The sequence below is a fragment of the Crocuta crocuta genome, unplaced genomic scaffold (genome assembly GCF_008692635.1).
Source record: "Crocuta crocuta isolate KB4526 unplaced genomic scaffold, BGI_CrCroc_1.0 scaffold149, whole genome shotgun sequence".
Classification (NCBI taxonomy): domain Eukaryota; kingdom Metazoa; phylum Chordata; class Mammalia; order Carnivora; family Hyaenidae; genus Crocuta; species Crocuta crocuta.
The window spans coordinates 5621924-5636290 of NW_027551561.1; the positions used below are offsets into that span (position 1 = coordinate 5621924).

A 14367-nucleotide genomic window follows, 5' to 3' on the forward strand; every position below is an offset into this window, starting at 1 on the left:
GAGGGGTAGGCAGGGACCTCAAAGACCCTTTCAAATCTAGTGCCCCAGCAGGGGCTCTGGGCACACACACAGGACCTGAAATCCTAATGTGGGACTTTATGCAGTTTCTTTCTTTCTTTTTTATAAGATTTATGTATTTTGAGGGGCACCAGGGTGGCTCAGTTGGTTACGTGTCCGGCTTCGGCTTGGGTCATGATCTTGCAGTTTGTGGGTTCGAGCCCCGTGTTGGGCTCCGTGCTGACAGCTCAGAGCCTGGAGCCTGCTTTGGATTCTGTGTCTCCCCTTCTCTCCGCCCCTCTCCTGCTCATGGTCTGTCTCTCTCTGTTTCTCAATAATAAATAAATGTTAAAAAAAATTTTTTTTAAATATTTGAGGGTGAGAAAGAGAGAGAGAGAACGAGTGGGAAAGGGGCAGAGGGAGAGGGAGGATCCCAAGCAGGTTCTTCACTGTCAGCGAGAAGCCCATCGCAGGCTCAATCCCATGAACAATGAGATCATGGCCTGAACCACAACCGAGACCCAGGTGGTCAATCAACTGAGCCACCCGGGCGCCCCTAATTTCTTAACCTCTCTGTAGGAGCTTTCTCCTCTGTAGATTACGGATGACATCTACTTTAATACCTACCTTCCCCAGGCTCAGGACCGTATGGGGAAACAGGTCAAGGGCTCAGCAAATCCGGACATGGGAAAAGGGCTCCATTAACAGGAGCTTTTTTTCGTAGGCATCTCTAACTCCGAGTGGCCTTGGCCCATCTCTCTCGGGTCACAAGTCTGCTCTGGGTTCACATCTATCCCTACACCAGCAGGAGACAGATAAAACCCTCTGGCCGAGGTCACTGGTCCAGGGAGTGGGTTAGCCCGAGGAGTGCCCCACCTGGCTGGCCCAGAGCAGGTCAGAGCCTTAAAGGTGGGGCGGGGGTGGGTCAGGGCTGCGGGCCCCACTTTAACAAGTCCCCAGAGAAAAGAAGGCGAACACAGGGTGGGGATGCCTACCGGGTACTGTCTGCTGCATCCGGGGACGGGCCTGCCTGGGGAAATGCGGAGATGTCTGCAGGAAACAAAAAAGCAAATATAAAGCGTGAGACCCCCTCCCCACTAGCCCAGGGGACACGGTGCTTACAAAGTGCACGCAGAGGAATGGCTCCTCCCCTAGCAGCCCGCCCCGCCCTCCACCCCAGTGCTGCACCTGTGTGCTCTGGGCCACTTCTTCTAAAACCCAACAGGGACACAACCTCTACAGCACATGGCTTTGCCCCCACAGCTCTGTGCCGGAAAGGGACTCCAGGTAAGCGAGGAGATTGAGATTCCCCCGTTAGCCCCATTTGCCTGTAGACAAATGGCCCCATAGAAGCAAGTGGTAAAAACGAACTGGGCATTATTTCCGTAGGAGTCAGACCCCCCTTCTCCAAGGCAGCAGCAGGTGCAAAAGCCCTCTGAAAGGAGTAAGACTCCTTTGCGGAGGCCAGCGGCGGCCCGTGGAGGCCCAGGGCAGGGCTTGCAGATGGCTCATCAGTGCCACCTAGTGTCTGGCTCAGCGGCTGGGGATTTCTGGCAGCAGCCAGAGGCCCCGTCCCCTAGGCTTCTGGGTTTGGGGCCGAGGGCGGAGCAGCTCTCAGGGGAGAGGAAGAAATGCACAGTCCACCCTCCCAGAACCCAAGGATTGGGCCGGTGGGGCTGACCCTGGGCTTTTCCCAGTTTTAGCACTGAAAGCCCCACATCCGGGGAACACCACCCAGATGGTCACCCCAGTGTGGAACCCAACCCATGGCTGCTTCTGCGGCCCTTCACTCCTTCTTCTCTTGTCCACAAAAGAAGAGAGACCGTAGACGGCAGTGGCTGAGCCATCAGCACCCTCTCCCTGCCTTCTACGACAAAGAACCCCCTGACTCGGCCATCAAGCTCCCCTCAAGCTTTCTCTAAGGCTTTATCCAAGACTACTGTGAGGTTATCTGAATCCCACTAACTCTGGGAGCTCAGACTTGGAGAATCTGATAGAGGCTGTGGGCTTTTCTACCAGGACAACGCACACGTCCACCACTCCTGGGGAGCTGGGAGTCCCGGATGCCTTGGCCAAGGCCTCTCCAGATACCACAACACTAACAGGGGCAGCCTGGCCTTCCTACCCCTGCAAAACAGCTCAAATATTCCCACAGAAGATAAACACGTGCATAGGGGATGGGGAGGAACAGCGCCCCGAGTGGGAGGGAACAGCACCTCGGAGGCCTCACGCTTTCCCTTAAACACGAAGAGCTTATTTTGTGTTTTGCTCCAAAATGTGTCCATGTTTAACAGACATATATTCCCTCTCCTTCCTCGACATATCTTCAGAGCAAGACGGATCCTTCTGGAAACAAAGCCATGTTTTCCCAATGCTTTGGAGCACTCCCCTGTACAGTGGTCCCTGAGCTGGGAAGCAGGGAGGCTCTTAGAGGGGAGCCACAGCAAAAGTGGGTGTGAAACCACGGAGGCAGCGCGGAGAGCCTCCTGGGGCCAGCCCGCTCGCGCCCGGGCAAAGCCACACTAAGAGTCCTATAAGAATTTCACAAACGCACCAAATCACTCCCCTAACGGTGCTGGGTTGGCAAATAGAAAAGCCTGGACTAACCAAAAGACCATGACTTCGAGAAAGGCCCGTTTAACCCATGAGAAAAACAAGTAGCTACGGTCTTTGTCTAAACATACAGGCGTCATACGGCTAAATTAAGAATTAAAGTGGCAGATGACTTATACGAATGCTTGTCATCCTCAACTGGAGAAATCAGCACTAAGGGCATAAAGCCCTTGGGGGCATGCATATGGCCAAATGCAAAGCCTGGCACGCAGCAGGTGTGTACAACGATTTCTGTTGGAAGGGAATCAGATGTAAAGTTGCCGCCTTGAAAATTTCTATGATAAAGCTGCATTTTACGTGACCGCCAGCAGATGGCGCCACATAGCAACACTCAGGCAGGTGAAGCCCCTGTAAGTGAAGCCTGCAGACTTGACTTTTCCCAGACCGGCTTCCCTTTCTGTAAGGGAAGTTAAGTCGTAGTCCCAGTTTCTGTAAGTCGTTTCCTCGTCATGGTGTAGGAAAAGATATTGTAACAGATGCTCATAAGGCATCCGCAAAAGGTCTGTCCCTGCCTCCCGGCAAGCTACTGCTGCCGTCAAGGGCCCACCTCAAGCCCACCCACCCGTCTCCCTTTCCCAGCTGTGATACATAGTCAGCTCTCGAAATAGGTGGACATGAGGCTCGGGCACCGCCCAGGTGCCCAGATGGCTGCACACAGGGGCCAGCGCAAGGGGCAGTTAGTGGGACCGTGCAAAGGACTCACCTGGAAAGATAAACTGCTGTCTATGATGAATGAAGTAGGCAGCTTTAAACAGAAGAGGAGGTGAGTCACACACACAGAACAGCAAATGCGGCAAAGGAGGAGGGGGCCCAGGCACGGGCTGCTTTGGGGGGAGGGGGCCGGCAGAACGGCGTGACCCATGCAGGAAGGAGAGGAAGAACTGGAAGGAAATGGGGGTGCCCCGGGAAGGAAGGGGCTTGCCCTGGAGGGCTGGGGATGGGAGCTCGTGGTCCCCTTGCTGCAGAGCCCCGGTTGACGGCACTCGCGTCCCAGGCTCGCATCTCTTGGGAAATGTGCGGGAGCCCAGAAGGGCGAAATACTGAGAGGCCAACTGTGCCGTGTGCAGAGGAATGGTCTCCACCTCCGCGGCCCACCTTCACCTCCAGAAGTGATGAAGGTTTAGCGACCCGGCTTCACCATCCAAAACAAAAACCCACCGCTCTTAAGGGTCCCTGAAGGGGATGCGCTGGGGGTCTGGACTCTGTAAAACAGGGGTACGGGCAGCCTTTGCCCACAAACTGATAGGCTCCCCCACAGGGCAGAGTGGGGACCCAACAGGAGCTGTTTTTCCCCAGGCTAGCCACCAGGGGCCAGCCCCGAGCGCTGCCACGACCAGGGAGAGAAGAGACGCTGGACGGAGCGAGGGGACAATGAGGGCCCAGCCCAGGGACATCAGGGAAAGCTGAGAGGTTCTGCCTGACATCGCAAAATGGACTTTTTCTGTGGCTGTTGTTTCTCAAACAGGCCCTTCCTTTTAGAAAAACCCAAACCAGAAGTTTCAGAGCAAAAGACTCCATTTCAGAGCAGAATGGGAAAGGAGGTCATTCCAAGGGGCCATCGCCCCACTCCTGGGGCAGGCGGGGGGAGGCGGGTGTGCGCAGGACGGTGCAGGGCAGAGCCAGCCAGCCAGGTGTGCGTCAAGGCGAAGGGACAGGCAAAAGAGAAACGATTCCTACAAAATCTCGGTCTCCCAGCGCCCAAAAAGAAATCCCTGGTGCAAAGGGCCCAGAGAGGCTGCCTGGCTCCCGCTGGCCGCATGAGGGCTCCCAGGACACAGGAAAAGCTGTGCCGCTGTCCCCACCCCGGGGCCTGGAGCCCCAAGGGCCAGGCCTGGCCGGGAGCCAACTGGAGCGTCCCAGGGGCCCCTCCCTCCTCTGGACTCTGCCCGCAGAATACATGGAGGGCCAAGGCCAACTGCAAGGAGCAGCCAGGGCGGCCAAGGCTCATTCTGAAACAGGCGAGCGGGCCCCGGTCCGCTCCTCGGAGAGACGGGATCCCCCAGGCCTGGCAGCGAGGAGGGAGACCCCGGCCCTGCAGAGCCCAGGGCAGCGGGGCTGTAGCGGCGTCAGAGGGAGCAGGCACCTGCCCGGAGCCTCAGTGTCAGCATCTGCGCAGTGGGGATAACCTAACCCCGGCTTCCCAGGTCTCTGGCTGCATGGAAAAGGGGACGAAAGCTTCCCCTCAAGGAGCTTATGCGGATCGCGGAGCAGGTGAGCAGCAGGGCCGGGGCCTTCTGGGCCTCTGTGCTGCCCGCCCGGCTCCCGGGACCTCGGTGGCCCTGAGCGGGCAACGCCCACGAGAAGCCGCCCCACAAACCGGACGGCAGCGAGGGGGCTGAGTCAAGAACCCAGGCCTCGGGCCAGGGAGACATCACTCTGATCCTGGCCCCGGCTCTCACGGGGGCAAGCCACTTCCTCTGAGCCTCAGTGTCCCCATCTGTGACACGGGGGTGACAGCGGCACCTCAGCAAAGCTCTCGTCAGGTCTGAACGGCGTAGCGCACTGCAGTGTGACACAGCGCCTGGCCCCCAGCAAACGCTCCCGTGGCAGCAGCGCTTGACCTGGAGCCTGCTGGGGCGTGTGAGAAGGGCCCCCCATCGTGAATGCACCCCAGAGCCCCGCGCCTGTGGTACCTGGGAAGTTGAACTTGCTGTCCCGCTGGCCGGGAGAAGGGTTGGGGGGCGTCGTGGCGCTGGGCGGATTGGACGACGTCGGGAAGGGTGCCGGCGAGGAGGGCGTGGAGGACGTGGTGGAGGACGGGTTGCTGCTGGAGTCCAGGTGGTTCATGGCCTGAGGGTGCTCCTGCAGGGGCGGGTGGGGCCGTCACTGCCCTACCCGGGGTGCGGCGGGACCCTCCCCTCCCTGCCTAAAAACAAGGAGTTGTGCTCAGGGCCCCCTGATGTTTTTACCTAATATTTGAGGGTACAATGGCACAGAGGGGCCCTCGCCCCAATGCCCCTCCCCCCAGGTGACTCCCGCTCGTACCTCCTTCAGCTCAAACACACTTTCCTCCCAGGGGCCCTTCCTGAGCCCGGCGAGGACCACACTCCTCCTCCTTACGCTCCCATAAAAACTAGCGCTTTTCATCATGCACTTAAACTATGGTTTGTCGAGGGCAGCCATCGTGGGCGGTTTTCTGCAGAATGTCCTGTGTGTCCTGCGAAGGCAGGGACCCTGCTCATCATACCCCCAGCGCCTGGCTCTGAGCCAAGCACGCGGCAGGGTTTTTAAAATGAATTAAACTCAGGGGCACCTGGGTGGCTCAGTCAGTTAAGCGTCCGACTTCGACTCAGGTCATGAGCTCACAGTCCGTGGGTTCGAGCCCCGCATCGGGCTCTGTGCTGGCAGCTCAGAGCCTGGAGCCTGCTTCAGATTCTGGGTCTCCCTCTCTCTCTCTGCCCCTCCCCCACTTGCTGTCTCTCAAAATAAAATGATACAAAATTTTTTTTTTAAATAAACCAAAAAAATGAATTAAATTCAGCCTCTGTTAAGTGTATTTGATGTGTGGTGCACAGTGGTGTCTAATAAATGCTCAGTGGTTTGGGCCCCAGCAAGATCAAAGGACCAGCTTAGAGAGGGCTACAGGGGCAGTCTATGCTATGGGGGACCCTGGCCCTGACCCACTTCCCAGACCCGAACTCCAATCCGTTGGTGGACAGGCTGGAATTCCTTGGTCAGAAAAGCTGGGGCCAGGGGCGCCTGGCTGGCTCAGTCAAGAGAGCGTGTGACTCTTGCCCTCAAGGTCTAAGTTCAAGCCCCACTTTGGGGGTAGAGATTGCTTAAAATTAAATCTTAAAAAAAAAAAAGTTGGGGTCAAATTAGGTTAAATGCTCAGTTCACCAGGTTTTCTTCTGCAGGCCCAAAGCCTCTTGGGTGCCCACGGGACTCCAGAACCTTCTGAAGCTATGCAGTGGGCCTCACGGTGAGGGGAAAGCCACCACCACCTGGTGTCATACGCAGGTCAGGGAGGGGGCTGGGTCCTCAGAGAGCCCATCCCGGTTCTTCGGGACCAGGCCGGCCGGCGCAGGGGGAGGCGCTACGAGGGACTCCAGCTCCCCACTCAGCACCTGTGTGACTCCGTTCAAATCACCCCACCCTTCTGAGCCACAGCAGGTCTCTATCAAATGGGGGTAGCGGCTGCTGCTTCAAACACGTGCTTCACATGTCCGATGCTCGATACGAAGGTTTCCCCACTGCCCACCATGTGCCAGGCCCCCGGGCAGGACCCAAGGACCGGGCAGGAGGAAGATAACATGGCCCCGCCCTCCAGAGCATGCCTGGGGAGACAGGCGACAGCCAGGGGACCCTCAGCCCGCGCCCGGGCAAGCCCTCCCTGTAAACACCGACGGGGGTGTCTCAGGCGGAGGGAACGGTGGGCACCAAAGGCCCGAGGTAGGAGTGGGATGAGCTGGTGTGAGCCGGGGCGGCTGGAGAAGAGGGTGGAAAGACAGGCTGGCCTTTGACAGACAGGCCCTCGGCACAGCGCCCGGCACCTGGCGGGAACTTAGTAACGGTTAGCCCGCATTACGAGAATGGCCATCGACGGGGCTCAGGGAAGGATGACAAGCGGTCAGTGCCCTTGGCGACGTGAGAGAAGGCGCCACTCAGAACTCTGTGGGGTCGGGGCCAAGCAGGTGCGCGCAGGAGGGCTTCATGGAGGAGGAGGGCCCTGAGTGGGTTCCGAAGAACGGACGGGAGTGAAGGGGTGTCGGGGGACGGTGCAAGTAGGGGGTGCACCCGCTGTTGCCAGAGAGCGGAGGGCGGACGAGAGAGCGATGCCGGCAGGGTGGGGGTGGCAGGTGGGGGCCGAGCACCCCGCCCGAGGATGTGCGCTGATCTGTGACGGGCTGGACAGCACACACGGCTCCCGACACACAAGTTCACGCACATCGGCCTGTTACCCTCACACCACCCTGCACACCAAGCACTATCAGCCCCACTTTCCAAACTAGGAAACTGAGGCTCAGAGAGGTACGGGAATTTGCCCAAGGTCGCAGAAGCAGGAAAGGGGGCTTGTCCGGACTGGAGCTCAGGTCTGTGGTCCTACGCCCCCACACCCCTGTTCCTGGGGCGGGGGGGGGGACCGCCACCGTCAGGGGAGATGCAGTGACGGGAGGGAGGCAGGAGAGGAGACAAGGGCAGGCACAGAAGAGACGTCACCTCCAGGCAGTGACCCCCTTGTTGGACAAGGAGATGTGGCCACAGTCCCTCCCAGAACAGCCCCCCCAACTCCAGGCTGCATCTTCAGGGTCCCTGATTTCACCAGTCATGTCACCTGCTTCTCTTCTCTCTGCCCAAACTGTACCCAGACTGGCCCAAGCTGCGGAAGGCCGACCACGGCCCCAGAGAAGCCAGTCACGCGCCCCTCGGTGGGGACGCAAGGGCATGGCAAGCCCTGGTCTGGGGCTGGGACACAACCCACTTGAAAACCAACAGGTCACACGGCCACCAGGGGGCTGCTGTCGAAAGCCACCATCAGTGCGGTAAGCACGCAGGAGACGTTAGGTCAAAACAGAGGAAGTAGGTCATGGGCACGGCGAAAGACGGGATCCCGGAAGGCCACCCTCTGCTCCTGGACCCCAGATCGCATGCCCTCTTCCCTGCCGGATCTCTGCATTACAGGGGGGAGGGTTCTCCTGCCGCCTAGCGTACCTTCTTTGTCAGTGCTTTGGGGAGGGTTCCGAAGTGGGGCTCAGCTGCTCTGTCCACCGGGTTGTTGATGTCTGACGGGACGGATTCCGTCCTCCGAAGCCTGGGCTCTATTTGAAAGGGGGGAACCGTTAGTGGGGAACAGACCAGGCTACAGAAACAAGCCCCCCTCAAATCCAGAAAGCGGGGGAGGGGCAGAACACTCACGTGGGAGGAAGGATATTCTACAGGCCGGAGCTTCTTTTGTACACTTGTTGTGACACTTCAATCTGGTAAAGAAGGCAGGGTCAGCACGCGGAGGGTCACGCGGGGCTCCCAGGGCACCCACGGGGCCCGCGGGCATCACCTGGCAGCTCCGGGTCATGCCTGCCTCTATCGGCACAAATCCCTCAACAAGCGTGAGCTCCAAAGTTTGGAACATCCTCCGTGGACAGTGCTGGCGGCCACTGCCAAGCACGACCATGTTCTTGCTGTCACCTGCCTTATCTTCACAGCAAACAGTTGAAGTCCTACCCACGGACACACTGCGGGGCCCACGTCTGTCTTCTCTCAAGGAAAGGAGAGCCTCCACCCTCATTCAGAAAGCAGGAGGCAAGTCTGAACTTCCAAAAAAGAGGAGTCCCAAGGGAACGTCTGCATTAGCAAAGGTCCCGGGGACGCCAGGGGCGGCCCCTCCCGCTGCATTGCAGCACGAGCCACGTGGTCAGAGGGCCAGCAAGGGCCGGAATGCGAAGACCTGGAAACCCCAGTTCGGTCCCGCCCGCCCTACCACATCTCGGGGTTCTCCATGACGAAACGGGGGGACAGTTAGAGCCCTACTAACCCCACTCGTAGGAGCGCATGGGGCTCAGAAGTCACTCTGTGCTCCCCACGTGAAAGGCATCACTTGAAAGGGAGCAGGAGGTCCCCAGTTTAAAGCCGGGAGCCACAGGAGACCCAGGCTGGGGACAAGGCTCTGGCGTCCCCTTGGCGGTCAGGGGGGGTCACTGGGAAAACACAATGTATCCGACGGACCCGTGGGAGACCCGTCCCCTCCGGCCTGGCGGGAGCCCAAGTGCTTTTACTCCACACACCAGCTCGGAAACTTGGCGCAATCCTCGTAGGTGAAGAGGCCTGGAATCATCTTCCCCATTGTAAAAATGGGGTCCAGAGAGGGCAAGCATCTTGCCCCAGGTCACAAAGCAATGGAGGGCAGTGTGATCTGGGAACAAAAACGCTAGGCCCATCCTCTGCAGGGTGGGGGTAGCCAGACAGCAGAGGACACCCTGGCCCCCACGCCATTTCCTATCCTTGTCCTTGACTCCCTCCAGAAAGCACAATGGTACGAAACAAGAAAGTGGGATTTGTGTACGATCTACATTCTCCCTGAACACTCCACTTCGGTGAATACCACCACCCGTCTGTTTTTACCACTGCCCGTCCCCTTCTCCTACATCTAAAAACGTAAGGCTAAACTCCTTAGAGTTTCCAGAAAGGCCCTCCCATTCCTCACTAACTTTGTACGAGGTAAAAGGCCTGGAATTCTCATTCTTCCTGCGTCCACCTGGTAAACTTCTAATCATCCTTCAAAGCCCACCTCAGATCTCCCCTTCTTACGTCTTGCTTGACGCTTCCTGAATCTCCTTAGAAAAGCGCTGACCATACCAGGGGGTGCCGAACGGGGTCACAAAGAGATTTAAGAACTTTCAAAGGGGTTCCCTTGAAATCGGACTCAACCGAAGGCCAAGAATCAAGTAGCAGGGCTGTTACTGACGCCTGGCATTTCCCCCCTTCCCCTCCCCCGCCCATCACCTGCAATGCTTGCATTTCACTCCGAACATCATGCTCTTCTGGCACACGTGGCAGACCTGGGACAGCCAAGACTTGGTGGAGAACCTGCAGGTGGAAGACACCGGAAAATGCTCACGTGGCTGGGACACCGGAGCCTGGGCAGGGCCCCAGGGAAACAGGGGGCTGGGTTCCATCCCGGAGCCGCGGGAACCCTCTCCTGGGCGGGGGCAGGGACGCCTTTCCCTTGGGCATTCAGGTTTCCCAGCCACAAAGTCATGACCGCCCAGCTCCTAAAGTCAGTGTGGTCACCGAGGCCAGCCCCCTGGTGGCAGCAACGGAAATGACAAGTATGCACATCGAGCGAGTCCAGTCTTAGTGGTTTATCCCAGGGACGCTCCTGCTGGTGTCAAATGACAAGGTTACTCCCTGCAGCAGATCTGCAGCAGTGAAAGGCTACAAACAGGGGAGCGTGGGGGGCTCGGGTGGCTGGGCGACCGATGCTCAATTTCAGCTCAGATCATGATCTCAAGGGTCATGGGCTCGAGCCCCGTGTCGGGCTCTGCACTGACAGCGTGGAGCCCGCTTGGGATTTTCTCTCTCTCCTTCCTCTCTGTCCCTCTCCCGCTTGCATGCGCACTATCAAAAAAATAAGAATAAATAAACTTAAAAGAAGAAGACTGTAAACAACCTATGCTGTTTTGGCATATCAGCGACAGACTGTGTCAGGGCCAGCCCAGTCACATGACGGGGCACCGTGAGACCAGGAGATAGGAAAGCTCATTTTTGGTAAAAATATGGAATGATCTCCAAGTCATATTTTCAGGGGGAATAAGTACTACATGACTCCATTCGTATGAAGCTCAAATACAGGAAAAAGTAACCTACAATGACATAAATGAACAGTCACCTCTGGGTGGAATTGCTATTAACTGGAAAGGGCCACAGGCCAATTTCTGGGGGGTGGGGAGGGGTGTGGAATGCTCTGAATCTTCACCTGGCTGATACACGTGTGTGGATAGGTGAAAATTTGTGCACCCAGTGCTATGGAAATGATGCCTTCACTCAAAAAAAATTTTTTAACCTTTATTTTTCAAAGAGACAGAGACAGAGCATGAGTGGGGAGGGGCAGAGAGAGAGGGAGACATAGAATCCAAAGGAGGCTCTAGGCTCTGAACTGTCAGCACAGAGCCCGATGTGGGGCTCAAACTCACAAACTGCAAGATCATGACCTAAAGCTGAAGTCGGAAGCTTATCTGAGGCACTCAGGTGTCCCTCTTTAAAAAAAAATTTTTTTTAATGTTTATTTATTTTTGAGAGAGAGGGAGAGAGAGGGAGAGAGAGGGAGAGAGAGGAAATGAACAGGGGAGGGGCAGAGAGAGAGGGAGACACAGAATCTGAAGCAGGCTCCAGGCTCTGAGCTGTCAGCACAGAGCCCGATGCGGGGCTCAAACCCATGAACTGCAAGATCATGACCTGAGCTGAAGGCGGATGCTTAACAGACTGAGCCACCCAGGCGCCCCCACTTTTAAAAATTTTTTAATGTTTATTTATTTTTGAGAGAGAGTAAAGGAGAGCGCGCGCATGAGCAGCGGAGGGAGGGGCAGAGAGGGAGACACAGAATCTGAAGATGCCTCAATTTTTAAAAGAAAAAAAGCGGAGGGTAGAACAGTGTCAATAATATCCGTGTGAGAATAGAAAAAGGAGGCCAAAAACCATACACTTGTACTACCCTTGTTTAAAAAGTATCTCAAGAAACTGCCAAGATCTGCCTACAGGGGGACTCAGANAAATAGAAAAAGGAGGCCAAAAACCATACACTTGTACTTGCTTGTTTAAAAAGTATCTCAAGAAACTGCCAAGATCTGCCTACAGGGGGACTCAGAAGGCTGGGGACAGCGGGAGGGGACAGTATATATACCCACCCTTCTCCACCTCTTGAGTTGAGTGTATTTCAATCCAAACTAAATCAAAACCTAAGAAACTGAAAAACCACAAAAGATAGACTGGGAGGAAGGATGGGGGTTGAGCGGATGGTGGCCTCCAAAAGCCTAGGGCAGTCTACAGGGTGGGGAGGCCTAAGGGCAGAAAGAACTCACATTTTTGGAGGAATAGGTTTTTCAAAGCGTGGTATGTTGTGGTTAACAACAGAACAAATAGCAACAGTATTTGGGGAATGGTTTGTAAGGGTCCATAACCATGAGCTCACTCGATTCTCAGAACTACCCCTGGGGAGTTAGGCGGGCCTGAGATTCTCAGTATGCGGGCAAAGGAACCAGAGAGGTTAGGGGATTTTCTCGAGGTCACACAGCTGGGAAGCTGTGCAGCAGGGTCTGGACCCCAGGGGCCTCAACATAGAGCCTGCGGGGCTTCTCTGAGAGACCACTAGGGCAGAGCACAAGAGAAAGAGCACGGACTGTGAGGTCAGAATGCACTTCTGTGGGGCACCTCGGGGCCTCTGCAAATATGGCCCCTGTGCTCACCTGGCAGGGACCTGGGGAGACCACGTACGTGAATGTGCAGTGCCCCCGAGCGTTACGGTCCCCACCCAGACAAGACAGGTGCTTCCAGGGACTAGAACAAAGGCACCCATGTCCCCTAAGTGCCTTTTTAAAAAAGTTTTTATGTATTTGAGAGGGCCAGAGAGAATCCCAAGCAGGCTCTGTCCATACTGCCAGCGCAAAGCCCGACACGGGGCTCGAACTCACGAACTGTGACATGATGGCCTGAGCCAAAATCAAGAGTCAGATGCTTAATGGACTGAGCCACCAGGGCGCCGCCCCAGCCCCACCCCCACCCCAAAGTGCCTTTGAAGGAGCCCTGATCCTGCCTCTCTGGGGTCTACATGCTCTCTCTGGGCTTTAATCTCCTCTTGTGCCAAAAGCAGGGATAGGGGAGCAGCTTGGCGGCATCTCATCCGGGGCTGAGAAGAGACACGTGCTAGGAAGGGGTGTGGGGGGTGGGGGTAAAAGCCTTCCCAGGCCAGGGAAGGACCCCGGACAGCTTTCCCCTACTAGGATTAGACCAAAACACTTTAGATCTTATTGACAGAGGCCTGGAACGTGGGTTTAAAACCCCCCAGAAGGTGTGATGGTGATGTCACCGCATGGAGGGAATGGGTCGGCCTGGCAATATGGACGAGGAGGGGTGAGGCTGCTGCTACCCCCACGGGAGGGCAGCCTCTGCTGCCCCAGGTGGAAGGAAGCGGCACGCCGGGAAACCCTCGGGGCCAGCCGACAGAGCCGCATCCACTGTGAAAGCAGATGCCCCCAGGACAAAAGAAAGAGCCGAGCCTGGCGTGTGCCCCAGGTCCGGGCTGACACACGCCCCGCTCAGGCTAGGGCCTGTGCTTGCATACCAAGCGCTCCCCAGTGGCACACCCAGTGCTCAGGCGCACATCGCCCCATTTTATCCTCATCACAGGATGGGGGAAAAGTCTTGTTAGCGGAGGGGGAAACTGAGGCTCCGAGAGATTACTGGTGTGCAACCCGCAGGGGCAGAATGGGGGGAGCTTCTCGTCCTGTGCCGAGTGGCTCGCTCCCATGCTGGGAAGATCACCCTGGGCGCCCTGGGTACCGATGAGGGAGCCGCTGGGATCTTCGCTTGCAGGGCCTGTCCCAATTGTCAGCCAGAGCCTCTTTTCCACGGGACTCGAGTAGAATCCACGGGGATCAGCCCGGACGGAGCTCCAGAGGTGCCGGGGCGCCATCCAGAGGGCACTGTCACTCTCTCACTGATAGCCTGACCTCCGGCAAATTACTCAAGCCACAGCCGGGTCTCCACCTCTGGGCAAGAATTCCAGGCTGGGGGCGCCTGGGTGGCTTAGTCGGTTGGGCGTCTGACTTTCGCTTAGGTCGTGATCTCGCGGTTCGTGGGTTTGAGCCCCGCGTCGGGCTCTGTGCTGACTGGCAGCTCAGAGCCTGGAGCCTGTTTCAGAGTCTGTGTCTCCCTCTCTCTCTCTAACCCTCCCCTGTTCACGTTGTCTCTCTCTCTCCTAGAAATAAATTAAAAAAAAAAAAAAGAAAAAGAAAAAAAAGAATTCCAGGCTGCATAGCAGCTCACACTCGGGGAGGAGGGGGACTGAAAGGCCCCATAAGCTGCAAAGCTCTCAACCAGTGTGCCCTGCGGTGCTCCCAACAGGCTTCATCAAGGGACAGCTAGAACGCAGGCATCCCAAGGCACCGCTCTGCCGGTCATCTGGGCTGAGGAGAGGCCACGCATGCGCACCTGCTGTCGGTGCCACACACCAGCCTCACAAGAGCTGAGGCCAAGCCTTCCGGCCGGTCCACACCAAGGGCCTGCCTCGGCCTATGCTATAGCTCACACCAGCACCGGGGTGAC

General features: G+C 57.0%; 1 protein-coding gene across 3 annotated transcripts in view; it reads right to left on the reverse strand.

The window, feature by feature from the left end:
- Positions 1-14367, reverse strand: part of KSR1 (kinase suppressor of ras 1) — a 59060-nt gene that overhangs the window by 22391 nt on the left and 22302 nt on the right. For 2 of the 3 annotated variants that reach the window (XM_077749872.1, XM_077749871.1), the window contains 6 exons: positions 10051-10134; positions 8467-8528; positions 8263-8369; positions 5244-5412; positions 3314-3355; positions 993-1047 (listed from right to left, as the gene is read on the reverse strand). In XM_077749872.1, the coding sequence (XP_077605998.1) occupies positions 993-1047; positions 3314-3355; positions 5244-5412; positions 8263-8369; positions 8467-8528; positions 10051-10134 (519 nt within the window). The remainder of the gene's footprint in view (positions 1-992; positions 1048-3313; positions 3356-5243; positions 5413-8262; positions 8370-8466; positions 8529-10050; positions 10135-14367) is intronic. The other variant, XM_077749870.1, reaches the window with a different exon arrangement.